At 30.4% G+C, this 25,693-nt stretch overlaps 2 protein-coding genes and 1 pseudogene across 3 annotated transcripts in view; all 3 read left to right on the top strand.

The window, feature by feature from the left end:
- The window catches only part of LOC144841564 (NADH dehydrogenase [ubiquinone] 1 alpha subcomplex subunit 10, mitochondrial-like), a 242,600-nt gene that overhangs the window by 64,515 nt on the left and 152,392 nt on the right, over positions 1 to 25,693 (top strand). The gene's annotated exons all lie outside the window — the stretch shown is intronic.
- Positions 1 to 25,693, top strand: part of LOC144841538 (rap guanine nucleotide exchange factor 4-like) — a 59,108-nt gene that overhangs the window by 18,606 nt on the left and 14,809 nt on the right. Inside the window, exons 5-10 of one of the 2 annotated variants that reach the window (XM_078697917.1) lie at positions 5,910 to 5,988; positions 8,339 to 8,391; positions 9,796 to 9,858; positions 12,031 to 12,265; positions 18,450 to 18,633; positions 24,015 to 24,044. In XM_078697917.1, the coding sequence (XP_078554043.1) occupies positions 5,910 to 5,988; positions 8,339 to 8,391; positions 9,796 to 9,858; positions 12,031 to 12,265; positions 18,450 to 18,633; positions 24,015 to 24,044 (644 nt within the window). The remainder of the gene's footprint in view (positions 1 to 5,909; positions 5,989 to 8,338; positions 8,392 to 9,795; positions 9,859 to 12,030; positions 12,266 to 18,449; positions 18,634 to 24,014; positions 24,045 to 25,693) is intronic. The other variant, XM_078697918.1, reaches the window with a different exon arrangement.
- On the top strand, positions 11,263 to 11,383 carry LOC144841629 (5S ribosomal RNA; annotated as a pseudogene).

Here is a 25,693-nt window from a genome sequence, read left to right on the forward strand (position 1 = left end):
TAAGAATGTTTTACAAATATCCCAGGTAACAGCTGGGAGGGCCAACCATATACAGGGCACACAGTTAAAAGAAGAAGATTAAAAAAAACACAAACAATTTGGGTTGTTATAATATTCAATTTGAATTTACAGTTTATAATTTAGGAACAGTTTTCCCACGTAAGTTTAAAGCAGGCATTCCATATGGTATAACTACATACCAATGCCGAATTGTCTTGTAATTCCTACAATAGCAAAATGATAATGCATTTGTATCAACCTGTCCTATAAAAGCTAAATATTATACCACTTATACTGCTGAAGCCTGCAATAGTAAAATTATAATACAGTACAAGATGATCTATTTTTCTGTTGCTTGTTATTCTACATAACAGTATCTTTACAATTAAACATTTCTTAGTACTTTTTTTTTCCAAACATAAAGCTTTACCTTTACATAAGAAGCCTATGCATTGATATTGTAGTGTGATGTTACCTATTGGGCGGGCACCATCTAGTTAGTTAGTGAGTGATGAGCTCTCTCTATACATGATTGTGATGTACTGTAGAGAAATTGTTGGAGAATGTCCGAAAGATAGTGTTCACCCGTGCAATGAAATTGGTTGACAAAACATATTTTTTGCAAACAAATTTAGATTAATATTTAAAAATAAAAATTACATCCTGTCCCAGTTCAAAGTTGCATGCGTATCAGTTGTGCTTGCGTATCACTCATTTATGCGTATCAGTTTAAGAGGTGAACAATTTTAGGTTACTATTATAATGTGTCTAATGAATTATAATATAGATTATTTTTATGTCTTCTTTTTATATCTCCCATAATCTGGAATACTATTATTCATAAAAGCCAGAATATTATATATATTCAATAAACTATATGTTATTATAGTAGTAATAGATCTAGTTTGATACAGTGAGTTAATGCACAGTATGGAAAACTAATTAGCAATTAGCCAAAAGTTCATTAGGCAAATTGATAATTATATCAAATACTCTATGCCTGAGTAAACCAAGATATTGATTGTGTTTGCCATTTTGTACACATCGTTATTACCATTGTAGAATGAGTTAGCGTGCTCGGTAAAATCAATACAAGGAAACAAATACGCATTGATAGAGTACTTTAAGAAACTGCCCTCAACATCTATTATGATAAATAAGATTTACTTACGTTGATTTATAGGAAGCCCTCTACATTTTAATGTCATAAGAACCTACTTTTTTAAAATGTATTGGATATTTAATATTTATTTTGAAACATGAATTTTGTCCTCTTTCTACTGCCAAGAAATTGGGTGTAATTTATTCACAGGGTGGGTATTAATCGTTTTTTTTTTTTCGCAGCAGAAACAAGCCCATATAGTAAGTCTTAGTTGCTAGACTCTTATTTGTGCTAAGGCGAGGTGGTCCAAAAACAAATAAAACAGATTTCAGCTTCATGTTAATGACAGATAGTATTACTGTTAGTCTTGCTAAACTGGGACAATTAAGTAAAAAAAATCATAGTGGCTATAGAAAATTCAGTCAATTTTTGTTTCATTATTCCACAGAATAGTGGCTCAGTTGGGTAACAAATGTATTTCATGTTTTTTACAAATACAATATTAATGTTTTAAATGTAAATTGTTTATGAACAGAAACAATAGCCATATTGTCTTACTTCCTTGCTGTTGTTACTTTGTATAATTATAGCTTTCGGCTCATCTTTAGCAATTTATTACATCTAGCTACCTTACCGTACCGACCATGAAATTAAGATTTGCGTCACATTAGTAATCCATTCCTTAAGCAACTCATTTTTGTTTAAAATTGATCTAAACATGATCTGATAATTTGGAAATATAATCCAATTTAGTTATTAATATGTTACCAAATTATGTTATATTTATATTTGTTTATTGTCATGGGTTGCTTGTAAACTCATGTTACATTCTCATGTTTTGTCAACAATTAAGTTCAAATTAATATTGATGGAACTCATCTTCTTCAGTGACGGATCCAGGATTTTGAAATAAAAAAAATTAATTTGATCTTTTTCATTACAATTTGCAAAATTTAGAGGGAGGAGGCAGGCCTGCTGGTCCTCCTCCCCCACCCTTGGATCCACCCCTGTTCTTCTTGGAGAATCTTGAAAGGATTAAACAATTTAGCGGTAAATTTTAAATATTGACTGGCAACATCTCAATTTCTCAATGTCTCTTTATTTTTTTTAACATCCAACAGACCAACCAACTAATGAAAGATAAACACATACTGTACAAAGGAACCCCTTCAGGATCCTACTTTTCATTTAAAAAAATCTTTTCAAATCAATGTAATATAGTCTTTTTTAATATATTTAAATAAGTTTAATATTCAAAATAATTTCCTATGATAATTTAATCATTTTTAACCTTTTGAAATAAAAATAAGATATCAGAACTTAAATAATTCTCATGAGATACAATTCACATTAACAATAATAATTTCTTTGCATAATCCAAAGAAATTTCAAAAGATGACAATTTTTAATTTTCTACTCGTAAGTACTATTCACAAAGGAGCTTTGAATTGGCCGAGAAGTTGAGTACATTTGTATGAGCGTTCTCAAGAGATTTAGCCGATACAGTGATTAGCCCAGAAAACTGAAATCTTAAAGATCAAAATTATAATTATATAGGACGGTCATCTGATGCAGAAGCAGTGGCTAGATATCTGGATAAACCAGTAGTAATCTTGCTCTAAGGATGGTATTAGTAATTTAAAGTTATGTGGAGACAGCCCTCCTTCTAAGGTCTGTTGGACAAAAGAGTTGAATACTGTATACAATATTCACACAAGAAAAATATACCTTGCAACTATATCTGTACATATTGCATGTTAATTTTTGGAAGCAATTCCATTAATTATTTTGCAAAAGTGTATCTACACAGCGCATATCACAAAGCAGGTGGGGGTTATACTTGGATTTCTTTTTGTCACTTATAAAAATTAAACATTGTTGGTTTAATTGAATTTAATTTATTGAGGATAAATCTGTTTGTTGAAGAGGTAATTTATTTGTGTATCTTTATTTTGTTATATTTTTAAAAATGTATTTAACATAAAAATTATTGTTTAATCTAATCTAACCATTTGTATCCTCAGCTAAGGATAATAGGTTTATCCCTGCATTAAAGCCATGTACACCCTGTTTTCATGCAACTTATCTCTTTTTATCTTGTAATAATTTTTCTTTCTTTAATGTCATTGACATTTACAACATGTGGCTTACTTTTTGTATTACATTGTTTTTTTAAATGCCAAATATTTGTATTCGATTTAAAATTCAAAATTCACTTTAAAGATGCTGTCTGTTTCTATTAAAAAAAAATAATGTTAACATTAAAAATTCATTTTAAAGATGCAGTCACAGTTTCCATTTTTATATAGTACTTTTTACTGAACTAAATGAAAGCAGTAAAAAAAAACATTTACCTTGTTATTACTATAATATTATTTTAAACATTTTTAAGATAATGTCACAGTTTCATTTCATATTCCACATTCAATAAATATAACTAGAAACCTGGTTTTTAAATATTTTTCCAAGTCATACATTTGTAATTTAATATGAATAGTAGTAAACACATTTATTTTTAATGGATTGTATTTCAGTTTGATATTTAACATCTTACTAACTATTTAAAATAGAAAAAACTAAATTATAAGAAATGATGATACGTTAAACACAATTATTAAACACAATTAACAAACCTGAATGCCTAAGTCATGGGTCTGAAAGATTTTTTTTTTAAGGAATCAAAAAAGTGTACAAACAACTTCATAATGCAATTGATAAATTCATGTTATACTACAACAGTCAGGTAAATAACCGACCGAAAATCAACTTTACTTTTTTTTTATTTTCAGAAAACACTTGGAACTGTACTGCAAACCTTATTTGATTTTGCTCAAATAATTTATTTTCAGCATTTAATTCCATTAATCAATTACTTAAACACCCACTCTTACTTTTTTTTCATTTATTGTTTTGAACACATTGTTTTTGAATTTCATAAGATAGAAGTAGGTTATTAATTACTACTAACTTTTACTGTAATCTCACTTCTTGGTAAATAAATTATATATGAAAACCAAACATTACAACCAATCACAGAGTTTGTTCTTGCACATGCTCAGTACATTTTACGTCAGAGGTATATCTCACTAAATTAATTCATAATTGATAAATGCGGTGTATGACGTTTTTCCAATGATATTTTGATGCATCATAATTTGTTTTGAACATCTAAAAATAGTTCAAATAAATAAAATGATCTTTTTAAGAATTGTTGTAAGGTCATTTCAGAACAAGTTGTGACCATGTTTTTAAAGTTTATAAAATATGCATGGCCCCTTGTTGTCTCGTATACACTTAAACTCAAGTTCTTCTAAATGGTACAATGACTTTTTTATTGTTAATTGATGATCGATAGATTAGTTGAGTAATAGTATATCCGACAAAAAACGTCAAATTCTGCTGCTTGCAATTCTGAACAGAAGTCTGTCAGGCTAGGAAGAGCACAGTCACAGATATAGAGAAAGCAGAAAACGTCCATTTAAATCGGAACAGTTATCAAAGTAGATTTATTTGATTGTAGATTCAAACGGGTATATGATTGTTTGGCTGTTGTCTTAATAATTATAGATTCTGTGGAATTAAATTTCAAAAGGATTGTTATTTTTACTGGATACATTTTCTATAATTTCTTTCATATTTTAAAGTGATTTATCATAAAAAGGTAAGAATTACTACTGTATGCCTACTGTATCTTAGAATACTTTATAATGAGATATTTTTTAGTATCTTATAATCATTGAAAATGCTTTAGTAACTTTATTTTAATATAATTTGATTAATGATTTATGGTATTTTTACCCAAAATCTCCATAAACCAAACTTTCTGAATATCGTTTTTTCAGAACTTTTAAGCTGCTAAATTGTCTTTGATAAAATAGAATAAAAAATTCCAGCCCAAGTCAGGGGACTGTACTTTCTATAATGCTTTGTTACGTATCATAACAACTGTAGAAAAGTTGAGTGTCTCTCAAGTTTTACTATTTTTGCTTTCTTCTAAAAGTTTCTAAATTACTGTAGGTCATTTCAAAATATTTCTCATCTCGAAATTTGTTCTATCTAAATTTTATTATTATTATTTTATTATTACCTATTATTTTTAGCATAGAATAGAAGATTTTTCTTTTATATTACCTATAATTTAAATAGGTAAACCTTTAATTATAATACAAAAGATATAGTCTAAAAGGATAGGTCGTAAATAACAAGTATTATTGTAGAAAGTCTCCTGAAGATGTTTACAAAATCAGTATAAATGAGGTTAAGTAACAAGTATAAGTATCCTATTAATCAAAATCATTTGTTTTTGTTTTTCTACAAATGTTATCATTGTGATCCAATTTTCATCAATTACAATCGTTCAGTAGTTTTCTGCTTAAAATCCAGCAGTGTCATAGTTATATCGGTTCAAAATCAATCTTTTCTCTTATCACCTCTGTCAGAAAGACAATAAATTTCTTCCCTTTATGTCATATGTTTCTAGCAATAGTGTTTCCTGCCGTGTCATTGGCCATCTGCAGCTGAGAACATTCGTTTTTATTGCCTGGTTTTTGTTTACCCAACAAGGAGACAGTATTTTTATCTAATCGATATAATTATATCTAAAGTAGTTACGCAAAATGTGCCATTTTGAATAAATCGTTTTATGTTTATCTTGAATACTAAGTGGTAAGCAGACAAATAGTCTTTATTTGTTTGATTGTTTTCGACTTATGGGTGTAATTTATATTTCAATGTGATTTTATCTAGCCTTTTCTGACGTACATAACAGCATTTGCTTAAAATGTTTTCGTTGTTTTGTGTTTTATAGAATAATAAGCAGTTGATGGAAGGACTGCTCACACCATGTACTCTTCCGATTTCTATATCCGATCTTTCTGGGGATAGAGGTAAGTACATTGTTTTCATTTTGTATGGACTAGACAAAACATGTGGTATGAATCTACTCAATATTTTTCGTGTAAATTGTTATGCAATATAGGTTTAACTAATATAACTGCTCTTTGGTCTTCCCATAATGCTCAAAGCTTCACCCTGTTCAATGGTATAAGCTACCCCCAGTGTCACTGCTGTGTGCTTCATCTTCTATAAAGTAACCAGAGAACTGGTTCATGTTTTTCTTTATTTTGTTAGATGTTACTGACTAATTACTCGTCATAACGACATCTGTGTTATTCTTTTATCTTTCTCTTCAGATTTTTTAAACTTTTTTTTTTTTTTTTATTTTCATTTTATTCATTTACCCTGCAATTCTAAATTAAGAGCTATCACTAATTTGGCTATTGTAATACTAAAAGGTGTAAACTTTATTAATCAGAAGCACTAAAAGTTCGCACTTTTTAAAGTATTGGAATAACAGCAGTTGGTTAGTTTTAACAAGATCATGATGGATGAAGTTTAACTGGACAGACAGTGGTCGGTAAAAGTACAACAGTACTTGGTGTTTATTTAAATTATATTGCAAGTGTTTGGATTGGAATTTTCAGCCAAATTTGACCAAATTAAGTTTAGTGTGATTAAAGATCAAAAACATTTTTAGGTACAAATTTACAAGGGGAAAAAATCAGTGGTTTGGACAAAGTAAAAAGTATAATAGCAATTTAGTGATAGTCTCATAAAATATTAGATGTAACCTTTCTGATTTGTAGCATTTGTGACTTGGAGCCATAGTGTTAATTAGGCCTGTTGTTTAACCTATGGTATTCACGAACAAATGTACATATGATAAAATAATGTTGATTGTTGTAAAGAGGCTAAAATGCATTGTGTGAAATATCGGTCACTTTGATCATTCTAGTTGTGAACTTTATCTACTTATGTAGAATTTTTGTTTAAAGGTGAAAGAGTTTATTCAGTGACATGTGTTGTCCTGCTTAATACTCTTTATATTCTTGCAGAGGTATTGAAAGAAACTATACTTCCTTTTGAAAAACCTGCAATTTGTTAGAATAAATCAGAACATTACATAAGAAGCTTTTGCAACAACCTAGAAATAAGCCATATTTCATTGTGTGTGTATGGGGAAGTTGGAATGTGATACCTCATTTTATTCCTTGACATTACATTACATTACATTTCAATTTATATAGCGCCTTTACAAGGATCAAAGCGCTTTACAATGACCGATCATCTGGTGAACATAATTATTTCGGGAAAATATTGGTTTTCAATAGTTTTTTGAAAATTATACATGGTTTTGATTTTATAACACAGAAATTGAAAGCCATCCTATTGACACCAACGAGGCTCTTCCTAACAACCAATCCCCACCCCAAGCTGAGGATATGTCAATGTTGTCAGTAGCATTACATTTTAATGTATGTCTACTACTTCCTAATTATCAAATGTTTACACATCTGTATCTTTGTAAATATTGATTTTGGTGTGATATTTATTTTTACGCTCATATTTTTCTCTAAAAGTGTGAAAAAAAACAGAAAGTGAAAGGAAAACATTTTTTCTGATGAGATGAAAGGGGAACTAAATTAATCATTTTTATCTAGTATGTTTGTTAACAATTTAACATGGAATTGATCTTTAAACATTTTGATACAGTATTTGTTATACTACCTGTAATTTACTAGGATGAAGTATTGTAATGGTCTAGGCCAGGTGTTTTTTTAAAAAAAGGTAATTTATGTAAGTTGGGGATGGAGTGTCCTGCTGCAGTCTGCTCTGCTGAAACTCTAGTCCTACCCTCTTTGGTTTGACCATCTTTTTTATTGAAAAATTTCATTAGTATTTTATATGATAGAAAGAAAGTGTTGCCTGTTACCAATATCGTAGCTAAAGGGATGTAGTTCAAGGTACTAGGCCTAAGTGTAAAAAGGATAATAACAGTATTTCCAGAGACACTGTGCAGAAAGCCTTAAAAAGCTTTTGACTGAATGACTTTAAAAACGTGTTAAACATAATAGTGACGCTTGTTCCACAGGAAAGTGTATCCGTAATAGAGGTGTCCCTTGATTAAGAGTGTCTCAAAGAAGGTTCTACTGTATATAAAAGCTATTTTTTTTCAGCAGAAAGGGACTATAGCAAAATTTAAACTTCAAACTATTAAACTATAAACTTAAAAGATCTATGCTGTAAATACAATGACAATTAAGCCCCAATATCCTTCATTGTGACCCTGTATTACATTACAAAACAATTCTGAAAGAAGTTCAAAAGTTTTATGGTTGATGATTTAGGAAAAATGAATACAAAATAAACTTGTTCTTTGATTTTCTTCTTTTACAGATACAAATATTCATTGGATAGCTGGTCAAAATATCACAAGAATGAGTAGTCAGGTATAGTATCTATACATTATGTTTTTCTGAAATAGGCAGACGCAATGTAAAAACCTTTGTGTAATGAAACATTTGGAAGAGTTGCCTCTTACAATTACCATAGCTAAGGGTAGTAATTGACAAATGATATAACAACTGTATTTCCAGGGACACTGTACTGAGGCCTTAACAAAGCTTTTGGCTGGGTGACTGGGTAAAACATATATTGCCGCTTAATGAATGAGTAGTCCTATACATTAATATTTTTTCTGAGATAGGCAGACAAAAATGTTAATGTTATGATTACATTTAACTATACTTTATATAGGGTACTCATGGTACTGTTCCAACAGTGTTGCATGACAAAATGAATTTATTTTCATCTTTTATTTATTTATTTCTTCGTTAAACTGGGACACCTCTTCAGTCAAAAACTGTTTTCCCAGAGTGCCTGCAGCTTACTTTAAGGCACTTGAGACAGTGGCTGTGTGTGTACACTAGTACAGCAGGGTAACCACTTACTCATCTATAAAGATGTATAGTACTAGGTTCTTTAAAATGCACACTTGTTTTGTGTACACTAGACCTACGGTTTATAATCCTTTCTGAGAAGACTCATTTTATCACCAGAACCATTGAATGAGTGAGCCTTCGGATCCTTGCCAATATTATGGCTATCTATTACGGTTCCCACTGTCTAAACCACTACTCAATTTCATGGCTATTATGCAAACTGTAACATTTATTTTTATATACAGGTGGTTATTTAAAATTATCGATATGGTTCTGTTTATAAATTTTACAATGTTATGCTAAAAACAGGATAAACATGTATAAAAACCTGAGACAACAGTCTGAAAAGGTCGCCCAGTTGTAGAGAAGAAATAAATCAAATCTTGAAAAAATTACAAAGACATTGTGATTAAATGTTAAATGTCATAAAGATTATTAACGCAGATTTAATGAATGCCAATTAAAGGTTATAAGTAGAAATAATTATCGATTTTAAAAAGTGTTCTAAAAAGAGCGACATTGAATAATAGAATGACTAAATGAATAGTTGATGACAAAGATTTAATAATGCACATTTGATGGAGAATAATTAAATCTTATAAGTAGAAATAAATGTTAACATAGCTTTTTTTTAAAGTTGACATATGAAGATCTGCTTTGCTCTGAACTACTACAATTATTGCACCCTCTCTGGCTGGCCTTTTTCCTGTCTTCTTCGTAGTTCATAGTATTTTTCGGTAAAACAGGTAGCACAAGTGCCTCATGTCTCTCATATCCCATATTTTTCTTTAATGTAATAAATTGTGTTAGTCCAGCATCATTCAAAAGAATCAAACCATTAACATAGTTTTTGTACTACAATTTTGAAAATATAATTTGATAATATTTCTGTCTTTTGTGATTTTTTTTTAGAATACGTCAAGAAAGGGGAAAGAAGGATCAAATCCTATACACCCGGCACTTCCACTTGTCCAGGTAATATCTTCCGTCATAGAAGTATAAATCCGTCGCATCCTTCAACAAAAAATTGTTCATCATCATAAAGCAGAACATTTTTTTAGATACTCATGTATAGTTATACAAGAACAGCAAAATCAGAGTGAAAATCAGAGCAAAGCTTTGTATTTTTCAAATGTACAAACAAAATTCTTCAAAATTTTATTTAATATTATCTTTTTACGTCTGTGCAACTGCACATTTACAAGCAACAAATTAAAAAGAAAACATGTTTTTAGTGGAGATCTGATACCATGTTTTGAACGTATAGCAATGATGTAATCTTTAAATATAACTCATGGTTAATAACATCTTTTAACCAATGCAGCTTCAAATAAAAACAACAGTGAATGATAAGAAAGTGTTCAATTTTGTCAAAAATAGAACAGCATAACATACTGTACTTATTTTTAGTACACGCTATGTCTTGAGGCCAGTATTAATCATATTTGATATTAAAACATGTTATTGAGAACAGCTGCACCTTTGTTGTATTTGCGAAAACATATCGTGTCTTGATGTTGTCTAGCGCCACCAATTGTTCTTGTGTGTCAGCTTTTCGCTGGTGTCTGCAAAAGAAAACACATAATATAATACATATTCATACACAAAACTAATTATCTTCTTGTTTTTAAATTGTTAAAATTTTATTTCCCCATCATCCAACAGCAACAATTATCGCCCATAACATAGAAAGACAAAATAATACAGTATATTTATATTTATAAATAAAACAACAAATTCATTAAATATCTTTTTACTTTTTGAAAATTTCTACATTGAGATTCAGTTTTTATTGCAGACTACTTTAAGATTTTTTAAATATCATCACATAAAGAAATTTGCCTTGAGCTTTCATTTCTCACGCTAAGCTAAAACGACGAGCCGTCGAAAATCCCCCGGTTAAGTTTGAAGGATTTCAATTTTTTGAATTGAAAGTATCTAAATAAGAAAAGCCGACAAAGTGATATGACATTTATGATATCCTGAGGGTGTTATGTTAAATATAGATATTAATAGCTAATCTTTTAAATTTTTCATACATTCTTCTTTTTAGCGTGTCAGAAATACTTCAATGTCACTTAGGTTATTACTTGTTTGAACTTGAAATGATACGTGGCTTATAGATATTAACGGAATAGCAAATAGATTTAACACTAGAGGGCGAACTAGGCAAACAGTGAACCAAGATTGTTAGATGAGAGACATAAGATATTTAAAAATTTGCATATACATACCACAATAATAATAAGGAAATCTTATATTGCGCCGGTTTCCATCACAAATTAGATGCTCATGGCGCATTGACACAACAAACCTCGAAAAGAATAATAATATTGGTATGCTTAGACAACCTGGGTGTGCACGTACAGTAATGGTGTCTTATACGGCCATACTGCGTTGAAACACCGGTTCTCGTCAGATCACCGAAGTTAAGCAACGTTGGGCCCGGTTGCGTTCTGGATGGGAGACCGTCTAGAAATCGCGGCGGGTGCTGTATATACTGGAGAGTGATGGTGTAATGGTAATATCGGACTAGCATGTGATAGGCATGGGTTCGAGGTTATCTGTACCATACTAATTGCATCCTTAGGCAAGATGCTTTACTCTCATTGCCTCGTCCTTCGGATGGGATGTAAAGCCGTTGGTTCCGTGTACTTAACAGTGCACGTTAAAGAACTTGGTACACTATTCGAAAAGAGTAGGGGATCGTCTCCCGGTGTGCTGATCTGGTAGGCGCTGCACTGCTGGCTGCCGTGGGTCCGTGGAGGGCCTAATCCGAATTTCCTCAGTTTCCAGTTAAGCTTGAGGACAAATATGAATACCTTTACCTTTACCTTGTGTGTGGAGAGCAATTGAAATCTTTCAAAACATAACAAAGACAAGTATGTCAGAGTATAGTCACAGGAAAAAAAAGAAGAAAATTTGGAATTATAAAGTCTTGTGTTTGAATTTAGCCTAAATAAGAGGGTGGGATTATACTCATGCATGGGATTATATATGGTCATCATGATAATATGTAAAAGAACTTTATCGCTCGGACCTGAACACTATATTATAAACTAATTTCTTTTTTAGGTGGTATATTGTGACATTTTAGATATTGTATGGCATTTTAACTTCTACTTAAATTTTTTTCATCAATTGTAGACTCCCTCAGATAAACTTGCAAGAGCTGGATCCATTCTTCGCACATCAATTCTTACACGATCTCCTACACTAATCCGCGACCGCAAGCTCCATCTAAGAACGTACAGACGATGTCTTGTTGGTTCAGAGATGGTTGATTGGTTAATCCAGCAAAGTCCGATAAGTTTGATACATTCACGAACGCAAGCAGTTGGGATGTGGCAGTCGTTGTTGGAGGAGGGCGTTGTTGTTCACGGTATGTTATTATTAGGGACTTTTAGATTTTCATGTTGACTATGTCGACTGATACCCATGACATCATTTTTATGATAATGCACATTAGAAAATTCGGGATCTAGGCTAGGCCTAAGCTACACACATGGCCTGGCCTAAGTCTGTGTACTACTCAGTCTAATTAAAGACTCCCTCAAAGACCACAGTTTGGGTGGAACCTACTGAATATTTCCCTTCAAAACTTTAAAATAAACTTTTAAAATTAATGCATTTTAAGGTAGAACAACCATTGAAAATGAGTTACTAAAGTGATCTTTAATTATTATTCATAAAAAAATTTGTATTTAGTTTCATAATTTGTTTGCTTAAAATCTACAAGAAATTGAAAAGACATTAAAATGCAAGCCAGAACTTATTTCCAAAAAATATTGTATAATGATAGTCAACACCTAAAGCATCTGAGGTTTATAATTACCTACACCACTTATGTTGAAACGCATCGTAATCAGAGAGCACTTGGGCTAAAGCACTTAGCTCTTACGTCAAAACAATTTTGACTTTGTGCGTAGCACCAAACACTACTGTCTCTGTTAATCTCTGCTATTTACCTATTAGCATTTAGTGCTACCGAAATATTTTTTAATGCATTTTGGATTTACCCAACAGCTATCCTGTCTGTTTCACATGTTTGAATAAATTTGCATATTATTAATAATATTTTTTAATATAGCAATTATCCTCTAATACATCCTAACAGATATAGATTATGGGATCAGACAATTTTCTAAAGCTGAACATTATTATAATAGAACACCTTGAGAGAAAGTAACATTGATATTATGGGGAAACTTTCCCAAGAACAAGGGGCAATATGCTGTATGTTACTATAGTATGGCCATACCCCTTGTAAGAAAATATTCCTAGAATAAAGATTTTTTCTCATGAAAAAAAAAATGTAGTAGTGAATTTTGTGGACAGTATATATTTGTCTATAGGACTTTTGAGAAAAGAGTGAACAAACAGGTTTATCATTGACAATTTGCAGAATAATTCACACTATTTATTAAGGGAAAAATGTGTTGAGTCTCGAAGGTGTCCCCTTAATAGGGGTTCTATTGTATTGCAGTAATATATACTGTTAATTCTTCTTGAATTTCTTTTCGTCGCCGCCCGTCTCATATGTATTTGCCACTCTTGTGTTTTTTAGCAAGTTTGTTTATAGGGCTGTGTATGAAATGTTTGGTTTCTCCCTCTCAACCCCTCTCCCCTGAAGCCTGTACCTGTTTCTGGTGAATATATACGTTTGCTATTCAGTATTAAAGTAGTAAGCTATTCAGTAAAATTACTTTCTGTGTGAATGGAACTAGACCATAATGCTAGTTTGCTTGCTGTAATATTTCAGCAATGTCTGCGTGAAGGCTATGAACACAATCCATTTGAATAGTGTATGTATGTTCTTATTCGTAACATATACAGTACCATTCCTTTGTGTACATGACCAACAGCTTAATGCCCCATCTAGGGGTAAGGTGTAAATCATATTTCCCAAGGACAAAAACAAAATGACACTAAAGTAGAATTGAAGCGTATTTCAATACTGATAGTTATCAGTTATCAGTATTTCTTGATGTTACTATACACAGAGGTAATGTTTATTTATAGCAATTAGTTAGTAGAGCATAACAATTTGATGATCACTAATGATGTGCTATTGAGTTTAATAATTCATGTTATTTTGTGCAAATGAGTTTTTAAATATAATATATGTCCTTTTTTAAATACAGATGAATACAGTACCTGATTATATAAGGTAGTGTACTTTCACAATTAATGATGTTGTTATGATTTCTCTTGATGGCCTTGATTGGTAAAAGGTTTTCATGTTCTGCAATATTTTAATACCAGAAAGTTGTTAACTATTCCCTGGTATTGCATAATAATAAAGATAATAATATAACTAAAATTTTAAAGATTGTCTGCGATAAATAATTCATTCTAATTCATTTGTTTACATGTAAAAATAAGATATATATATATAGTGCTAGATAAAACATTAAATAAACTACAAATAGAAAAGATTTTCATCAGTTTCTTCAACAAATAAAAATACTCTATTTCCACGAATATAAAAAAACAAACTTTTTTTATATACCACACCATTTCCGTCAATTTCGAAAGCTATAGATCCTTTTGTGCTATGGTGATGGTCCTAAATTTGGTTGCAGAGTAGAGCCATATACATGCATACCACATGTTTTCAAATGTCCAATGGTCACCAGTCATAATTTTCAAAAGGTTGATGTTAAATGTACCACATGAATGTGCAATGTAACCTATCGTATTCGTTAGGATGGATCGAAATAATGCAAGGCATGTGATACATGAATCAATCAACTAGTAATTAAATGGCACACTTATGTGATATAAATATTAAAAAGGTGCTTGTTTAGCACGTTCCTATGGCATTGACCTTGGATTCTTACGATTAAGTCTAATGCACTGATTGACCTTAATCTTTTTCGCTTTCGCACTATAATTAAAGTCCTACGTCCAAGTCGTGGCATATTTGAAATGCTAAATTTGTTTGACAAATAACTTTTGAACATGCTCAGTTTATCACTTTAGGAATCTCTATTACCATTTTGTTTTATTGGGATTCTATTTAAACATGATCTGCTTTTATGCCGCCTCCAGAGTCTATATTATTAACAGCATATCGAATGACCGACCACTATCGGCAAACGACATTTAATTACTTCACTCTAATTGGTTCATTGGAGAGGTCCCCAGAGATCCTTGTCTCTTACTACTAATAACCATCCAGTTCTAAAAGCAATGTCCTAATGTAGTCGTATCATAGGTTTATTTATTAGTATTGATATTATTTTGAGATAGTTGGAAGATTTAATCAATCAGGTCTTTGCCCGCAAGATTTTCGTCTCGTTGGGAAGTGCGTGATAGATTTCTATCATTCGTGTGGAGAAGATTGGCGTCCGTGAAGTGAGGTTGTTGTAGAACTTAAGTGAGCTTTAATTACTTATTGACTTAGCTAATACTAATAGATCATTGTGGATTTGTCAAGGGTTCAAGCAATTAAACCGTTTCAAACCGTCTTTATTATGTTGTGATTACCAACTGTTAATCTAGTGAAACAAGGTAAAATATAAACATCTTTTGTATATTTCAATTAATGATATTAATATTTTCAATTTATGTAGCGCCATTCCAACGATCATTGCTCATGGCACTGTGGACTTAGATGTTACAACACTTTTCAACTACATAATACATCATCTCAGTGCTGCCAATGCTGCTCATTCATCTGTCCATGACAGTGAGCTAGTACAGTACACCGGGATAACCCTCTACTCATCTCGAAAGATGTACTAGGTTCTTTAAAGTGCACATAAGCATGTTGTGTACACTGGACCTATGGTTTATAGTCCTTATCCGAGATAAGGAATAATTCCAGTTTGGAATAATAAAGTTTTATTGAATTGAATTGTTGCGGACTTTCTTATCATAAGCGTTGTAGCTTGAGCTATCATATCGTAAGAGGCGACTTATACTTTTCCGATTACTTCAGACTTTGGGGAGTTATGCGTGAGTTATGCGTGGGTTATGCATTGCTGCGTACGATGCAAAACTCTGTATACTGACAGGTCCTTAATTTAGCCCAGTAAAGCTCATTCATCATCTTAACATTGGCTATTTATATACACATAACTGGCAGTGACAACTAATAATCATAATTCAAAGTAATATAGTAGTGAAATGATAAATCTTCTTTGATGATTATGATGAATGTATATTTCGTTTATTACAAAAATATTAGGTGTCAGGTCATTCATCAAATTGATTAAAGGAGAAATGATAAAGACATATATGTTATGTGAGATATAACGGATGACAAAGACTGTATATTCTCTTTATTTTAAAAATAATAATATAATTACCAATTCATGGCCAAATTGTGTGTAGATCACAAAAATATAAAAAACACTATTCATTTTTAAAAAAACAGCCAAAAAAGGAAAGAGCAGGAGGCAAATATCGTATTAAGTTAGGTAAGATGATTATTATAGATTTCATCATATAATAGTATTAATCTTTTCAATTGGACCATGCATAGCATATAAGAAGTAACAGATTATTATCTAACTATATAGTGAGTAATTTATTTTTTTTTAAATTTACAATTACTTTCAAAGATTTTTATCACTTCCACCTCTGAAGGTTATATTTTTGTCTGAGATATTTGTATGTGTGAGTGTGTGTTTGTTTGTCTTATATAAAAGAAAATGAAAGAAATGAAAAGCATAACTTGAGATAATATTTATCAAACCAAAAATTTGTGGTTTTTTTTTGAAAAAAAAATATTGTTATACTTGCACACATTTTAGCACGCCGATGAGAAGTGTAAAAACACCGAAGGAGTTATTTGTGATGAGAAATAATAATAAGAAAGGCTAACTTTAGCAAATCATGACATTTTAAGTGTCCACAGGGTAATTTGATCGTTAAACTATAAGTGTTGTAGTTGATAATTATGCATAATGGTAAACAATTTTATCACATTAACATTAATGCTATATGAAAATGTTAGCATAGTCATTACCCAATTTCAAAATTTATTTATTTTTTTCAAATTTCACCTATAAAGTAATATTGAATAATAATAAAAATAGTATCTTAATAAACTCATTAAAATTCATAATGCATGAGCAGACACAAATACAACTGGGGATTACGAACATAAATAGAGTATAAACACTTTGCCAACCAAGTGTATACAAAACTTGTATAGAAAGTTAATATAATAAATGTTATAAAGAACAAGTTTATTTGATTTTTTTTTGTATCATAATTAAATATTACCATTGAACCATATACACTATAAAAAGACTGTGGCAATGTTATCAAGAAATAATCGAGTAATCATAATGTTTTGATTCAAAAAAATGTCTTATTTTTAGACTAAAATAATACGAAATATCATTAGAAGACTATAACGTAATTCATTATATAAGCCATAGCATTAAAATATCTACTATTATGATTGAGGCAATTTCAAGTGACAACTGAATTCGTGAAGTTTAATAATAAATATGGTGATGTGTATGATGAGGTTCAAACTTGAACATGATTTACAATGTGTAAAAATGATAGTTCATTTCTAATAAAAAATGTTTTGATAAACTTGTAGAGAAAACATTATGGAAAAAAATATAGGGTGATGGATGGTTGAAATTTGCAGTTTATCATTGACAGCATGAGTGTGAAACTTTCAACTCATGGATTTATCATCCGACTTTGGCTACGGAGGATTCACACAACATTTTTCAAAATATCTATAGAAAGCCGTGTGTATGTGATCAAACTTTTACGATTGTATCTATTGTATGTATGTATGTATCTATTATAATAGATAGTTATTACTGTTATATTATAGGGGGTGCAATCTGTCCCGGGGGTACCTAATATTCTAGACAGTCCGTAAAATATTGTATTCCCTATAATAGAGTTATTACTGTTATATTATAGGGGGTGCAATCTGTCCCGGGTGTACCTAATATTCTAGACAGTCCGTAAAATATTGTATTCCCTATAATAGAGTTATTACTGTTATATTATAGGGAGTGCAATCTGTCATGAGGTACTAATATTCTAGATAGTCACTGTTTTGTATATCTCAGCGGACTGTAACACATTTCTATGTATATTGTGATATGCAAATATTAATAAATGAAAATGATCCACTGATGTTTCCACTGATGAAGTAGGCCTATATACTCAGGTCTATTATAATATGTGTTATCTAACTTTATCAGAACTTTATCTAACTCTAACGTGGACTACCTTTTGAGAAACTTTAGTGTGCTTTACTTTTGTAACTTAAAGGTTGACACATATTTCCGTATCACATAAATACATCTTTTTAAAGTAGAATAAGATATAAAAAGTTTTCTATTTTTTATTCCTACTTGTATTGAATTTCAATCTGTATTCAATAAAATTGTTAAAATTATTTTGAGATTGGTGAGAGTCTGCAATTTCAAATCTATTTATATAGCTTAAATTCTTACATTAAACATTAATCCATAATGTGTTTTTTATGTTAAAATTGAAATTAAAGTTGAATGTTGTATAATATTATGTAAATTGGAAAGCTATTTTTAGCAATATAACTATTATTTTCTTTACAGTTTGTTGGGAGCATCCATTCCGTGATAGGGAACTTTTCTACCGTTTCAGAGAGGACGACGAAGGCAATAGTACGATCCCTACAACTGAAGATAAAAGAGAAGCTGATGAGGAATTTCAAGAAGTTCTATTGATGCTGGTTCAGATGGGACCGGACGCAATGATGAGAATGATTTTACGAACACCGTAAGTATTTCATCATTTTTTTAATACTATGGTGTGATTTAATGACTTTTTGAGTGTGATTTAATGACTGGATGTGATTAACTCATCACATAGAACAGAGCATATTTGCTAATTTTGTTTATATTTGATTTCCACAGTAATAATAGTAATATCATAGGGCTATAAAATTAATTTTATAACTCCATGGTATACTATACTAAAATTATTATTATTAATATGATCTATAATTGTTATTACTGCTCTAATTAATGTTCAGTGCTTTGATATTTTTTTTTAGAAAAGTGCTTTATAAATCTATAGAGTATAGTATAGTATTACTATAAAAAAAACTACTGTATACTTACTATTTTTATTAATATTTGATATTTATTATTTTGAAATTATGTTGTAGTATTTTTGTCTTTTTGGTAATATAATTTAATAATGAATATAGGATTTACATGATAACAGTGTACTAAACAAAAAAAATATCTCCATGCCTTTAAAGTTTGCCTAAACACGAATTGAACATCTCTAGTTTAAAAAAAAAAATTATTTTCAAGATGCAAAATTCTAATTTATACCCAATTTGCCTAGTATATCTATAAATGTTGATGCCCTATGCCAATATTTGTTTTGTTTAAAAAACCTTTTCTTATACTTTTACAATTTTTGTTGATCCTGGTGTTCACATTTACTACTGTAGCCCAAACATTTTTTTGATGAATATTCATCACTTTTTAAAAATATATTGCTTAATTAGCATTGGAATTTTTGTTTAAGCTTGGATGTATTGATACGCAATAGGCGCAATACATGTGAGTTGACCAATCACAAGCAGCAGTTTAATTGATCCATCACATTGTGATTGGTTAAATTACTTGCGGTGTGCGCTTACGTTACGTTACGAGAACCAGCTTTAACATAAATATTAAAACATCTACATAATTACTAACAATGAATAGAGATGAAATTAACCTGTGATATTTGCCTTAAGGCCCATTTACACTAGGACGATAACGATTGGCGATAAATAGAAGCATGCACTTTTCATATATAAAACAAAAGTAATCTAAGTTTTCATCCCATAATTATAGAATAACTACCTATGCTTCCTTTGATGAAAAAGATATTTTTACACGTCCAATCAAATGACGTCATGATTGATAAGAGCAATAATATCGTGAAAAATATAACGATTTTATTGTTTTTCTTAATCATTACGTCATTTAGTTGGGTTTTTAAAAATATTATTTTAATCAAAGACAGCATAAATGATTATCTTATAGTTCTAGAACGCAAACCTTTCTAATTTATTTTGTTTTATGTAAAACAAATGTATGCTTATCTATATCTAGTGTAAATATATAGTGTAAATGGGCCTTTACTCCAAAATGTAAGTGTGAACAGGAGAGCTAGATAGTCCTATATTTTCGGTTGTGCAGAGATTAGCTTCCCTTCATATTTAGTGTAATGTCAAAGGTCAAGACATATAATATGATTTAAGCTTTATGGTAATGAAATAATAATATCATTAAATGGATAATTATGTATTATATTTATAATTAGATTATATTAATGTTAAATATAACAATGACAGATTTTTGCATTAACATTTATCATTGTCTAACATCTGAAGCTATAACTTTGTTTTTTTATTTAAAAGTTGTGAAAAGATTCTGAAAATGACAAATTTGTATGAAAGATAACTTCTGTGAACTTTAAAATTCAGTTCTCAATAAAATTGAAATATATTATTTCTAAATAACTTCATTTAAATGCAAAACTTATGAGACTTTTTTTCCCTGTTAAATGAACCTACCCGGATTTTAAAATGAAAAATGCCCTTAGCATTAAGCATTAAGTACATTTTGTGCATAAAAAAAAAGTAAATGATAATAGGTGTTATCAGTATGCACTAGAAATTTGATCAGTATTCGTTTTTTGAAATAAAAAATAACCCCAGGATTCGTAAGAAATAAATATATATAAAATTCACCAATTCAACCAAGAATATAATAGCATTAAATAACACTGAAATAAACAGAAAAAAACATTTTGGAAAACATTTAAGTTATTAATACAGTAGTGATAAATAATACACTAATATTTTTTTAGACAAAAATGCAGTAGATTCTATTACAATTTGGTCAATACAATAGATTATTGATATATTATTGCAAGTAATTTAGTTTGAAATGCAATTATTATTGTTTTTCCATATACATCTCTTTTGATATTTTAATTCCATAAAAATTACCTTTTCTTATAAAACAATTTTCAGAAATAATATTGTCAAATAATGAATATAAATTCTAAAAACAATTGTTTTTTATAGTCTTTATTCTAATTTTGGTAAGATTATTTCTTTATTACTGGAATATTAACTAGTAATAACGTCTTCAAGACGTACTTATGGTTTTATATTTTTTATTAGGAAGGACCTTGAATTCAGTATAAAAATATACTCAGAAGATAATGACAACAATTTTATTGACTCAATTCTTATTTGTTGAAACTATTCAACTAGCAAAATTCTAAACAAAAAAGTAAAATGAACAAGCAAACTACAAATATTTTCGGTGATTTTTTTCTTTAACAATCCATGTTCTATTTGCCCAGATATTTTTCTATAAATTATAATCCTTTTTTCAACTTGGTTTATGAAACCATAAGATAATAATTGATGGTTGTAAAACATATAAATTTACATAGCAATATCAGCGCATTATTGAATTCTGAATAGCCCACACATTTTCCCAATCCTCTTGAGCTTTGTCTACACTATCAAACTTTATGTGACAAAAAATGTGATGTGCCCATATATGGATATATGTCATATCACTACCAATATATATATGCATATGTGTTAAGATGATTATGATAGAAATGTCATAAAATTAGTCATGGTTATAAAAGAATTTTTAATTTCACTATTTGAACCAAAATTATTAGAGTGTATGAACACTATCCAGCCAACCAATGTTTAAGGCATTGATGAAAAACACCTATAATTAGACACCTTTGGTACCCAACACTGTATCTCCATAAGGGTACGCCGTAGTATTAAAAAGGCATATTGTCACTTATTTATTTCATGGGAAAGTGTCCACTTAATAGAGTTTTACAGTTTTGTAATATATTTATTCAACCAAGAAGAAAAAAACAAGTATAATAGTACATATTATGTAACATAAATATACAATATTTTAGCATAACATTTCTCCACACCAACTTCAAATTATCTATGGAGGGGATTATTATTAAATGATTAAATTAAAGATATCTTTACAAATGAAACCAAAAAAACAAATGCTCTATTTAAATTTGTTAAAGATATTAGACATACTATACTAATATGCTATAGATAACACAGTATCGCGCTCTGATTTGAACCAGACCTTAATGCAGTTTGACAGTGTACGTAAGCCAGTGATTTATCCCTGTACTCAACTAAATCTTGCATTATGACATATAATAAATGGCAATTCGTCTGTTCACATTAAACTCAATTTAATCTCAAATGTAATTACTTTGTGTGATGTTTTATATCCTGATCAGTTTGTGACCGAGTTGTTGAACCCAGGTTAGCAAAGATTTAATAACAAAAAAGTACATGCACTAAATGAGTATCATATGGCGAGACAATTTATAGATAAGTTCCGCACCTTTTTTCGTTAAGTCCATATACAATTTGTCACAGAATCGATACTTACTGTTATTTGACACGGTTGTCTTCTAATCAGAAGTCTTGTGGTTGACATGCTTTTTATACCTATTTATGGTGCTGTTGTTGTGGGCAGACGAATGAGCGCCATTTGGTGGCAGCTGTTTGACACGAGGGGATCCTTAGGGGAGATGAAAGTTGTTGAATGCGACATCTAGTCCATTGCGCTTTCAGACAGTGTTACTTTATAAATATGCTATATCTATGCTCATCCCACATGGCAATGCTAAAGTCTAACATTTAGTCTACATAAAGTCTACATGTACAGTAGCAGCGTGACACCAGAAACCCTGAACTTCTCTAAATCTAGTTATAGCTTAGCTAACTTGCATAGATCCTGTGTTTTTTTAAATACACAGTGCCAAAGGGCCTGTGTGTACCCTACAAATTGTCCATGTCTAAACTGAGACGGACATCCATTAAATAATTGTTTAGAATTATCTGTTGACCTCCCTAAAACTGAAAGTTTCATAAATGTACCCATATTTTTATGGTAGAAGTATTAATTGCTTGCCTTCTATCTATGGTATCTTTCACCATTATAATGGCTCTTCTTCACCAGTATCTTTCTCATGCCAAACAGTGCCACTGAAGGGATCAAATGTGATGTGAAAGCATCAAATGCTTGCCTTCTAGATAGATGGTTCACCATGGTTGCTCTTCTTCACCAGTATCTTCCTCATTCTAAATAGTTCCACCGTTTGATGTGAATGGATCAAATGCTTGCCTTCTAGCTATAGAACCAAAATGGTTCACAATGGTTACTCTTCTTCACCAGTATCTTCCTCATTCTAAATAGTGCCACTATTTGAAGTGAAAGGATCAAATGCTTGCCTTCTAGAACCATAATAGTTCACCATGCTTCTTCTTCTTCACCAGTATCTTTCTCGTAGTAAGTGCTATAGAACCATAATAGTTCACCATGCTTCTTCTTCTTCACCAGTATCTTTCTCGTAGTAAGTGCTATAGAACCATAATAGTTCACCATGCTTCTTCTTCTTCACCAGTATCTTTCTCGTAGTAAGTGCTATAGAACCATAATAGTTCACCATGCTTCCTCTTCTTCACCAGTATCTTTCTCGTAGTTATTAGTGCCACTATTTGAAGTGAAAGGATCAAATGCTTGCCTTAGCTATAGAACCAAAATTGTTCACCATGGTTGCTCTTCTTCACCAGTGTCTTTGTCTAATTGCCATGTTCCACAAATGCTTCTAGCTATAACCATAATGGTTTGCTCTCTTCTTTCCCACAACCAGTATATCTTTCTCACGCTATACAGTGCCACTATCAGTAAATGCTTGCCTTCTAGCTATGGAATTATAATACAAAATATTGTTATAAATAATATCTATAAAAATTAAATTACATTCAAACACATTCACTTTATTCAGATAAGTACATTGGTTGTTTTTTTTTTCAGGCATATTGTAAGATTATTAATAAATGCTTATTAAATGATTATTTTTTTATAAATAACTATTATTAATATTAATATATATAATTGCTATATTTATTGTAATAATATCTTGAAAATTGAGACACTATTTTTGCAATGCCTAAGTAAAAATAGTACACCTAGGTCCACAGCGTTTTATACACTGCATGTACCAGATACTATTGCATGTAAACATCTAAAAAAATGCTAAGAATATGTTTATTCCGTTCACTACTTCAGTACTTCACATAGAGTATGGCAGCATGAGAAGTAAGTACAAACAAACAAATGCATGTTTAATCCTTCCCTGCATGGTTACAATTTTTTTTAATGTGAAATGCATGTTGTCTTCTGCGCATGGTTTTTCCTTTTCCGGCCCACTTCCTCAGATTTCAAATGTTCTTATTTTGCACTACTTTTCAAGTTTTATTTTTGTAAATAGTTTATATTATATTTAACTTTATTTTTATGTTAATATGTTAATTTTTATATAACAAATTATAGTTGAAAAACTGAATACATGAAAGATCCCCCTACTTCTACAGTCTGATCCCAGCTAGCAAACGACATGACCAATCACCTGACCAGCCATCCTAGTTATCATGAAAAATCAAATCACTTCCTTCCATATTTGTATCTGCATGTTTTTGTCCTAATGCATGAATTTCTTTGTTTTTAAGAGTTATGCCTGTTACACTAACATTTTCTCGTAAAGCTTCTTAAATACGTCTCTTGAGAAAGAGAGGTTGGTGATTAATAGACATTAACAACGTGAACATTCTACTAACATCACGTACCCAGGTAATTACGCAAAAGGATAACGTACCGCATGATTTTAAACGCTAGTTATTTTCATAACTCCCTGATTTAACACGTCAAACAGCTATTAACATAATGAATAGACCTTGATGAAGTTTTAAACTAAATAATGCAGTTATAATATATTACAAATATTACAAGTTTGTTATTATATAGAAATATACCATGTGGTTCTATGAATCAATTATTTTTCATCGTTTAAGAAAAACAAATTTCTCTAAGCCCTGGACAAAAGCAGTTTGATTACGATAAATGAAATTATATTTTTTAATGTAGTATAGTAATATGATGGTAGTTCCATATCTGGAGTAGTTTTATTTGAAATAATCCATGTTGGTAGCTGAAATGTTTGTCCTCAGTAAACATAGATGCGCACAAAATTCTAATCATAGTGTACTCTTTTTCTTAAAATATGAGAACTTTATCAGATTTTAGAACCCTTTTAACTACTGTACTGTAATTGTTTGCAAAAAGAAAGATAAATATATAAGATTACCAAAATAAAATTTTATTTCAGATACGTACAATCTGAACATTTTGGAAAAATTATAATATATGATTTTTCACGAAATTTCTAATTCTCGTTCTACTGTAGAGCTTTAGTTCATTATTAACAAATGTGCATGTGTTGTGAGAATATTTCAGCTTTATATTGAATTACCGTACAGCTTTTGTCGTTTCTACTGTAACACTTAGTTAATTGATTCATTTTAATCTTTAGCTTAATATTGTTTAAACTTTGACCTTCTTTAGTAACCTTTAACCTTTTGTAGTATTGTTAATTCAGTGTATTTTTAACACAGATTTTATGTTGCTAATTTCTTAACTGTTTGATTGTTTACTGTTTTGTTTTGTGTTGGCTGGATTTATAGTAATGTGAGGTAGGTAGGAACCAGTTTTGCTTTGATGTCTAAAGAGTTGTTTTTATGTGCTAAAATGCTAAAGTTGTACTTGACCCTAGCAATTTAAAAAAAACCTGCTTTCTGTTCAAATATTATGGGACTTACTGAATTAGTCATTGGTAGTCTTAAAACCCAAGTGGAAGGACATGGTAGCTCCTTAAAACCCAAGTGGAAGGACATGGTAGCTTTTGAAAGCTA

Source organism: Antedon bifida, chromosome 4, assembly GCF_963402885.1.
Source record: "Antedon bifida chromosome 4, ecAntBifi1.1, whole genome shotgun sequence".
NCBI classification, from domain to species: Eukaryota; Metazoa; Echinodermata; class Crinoidea; order Comatulida; family Antedonidae; genus Antedon; species Antedon bifida.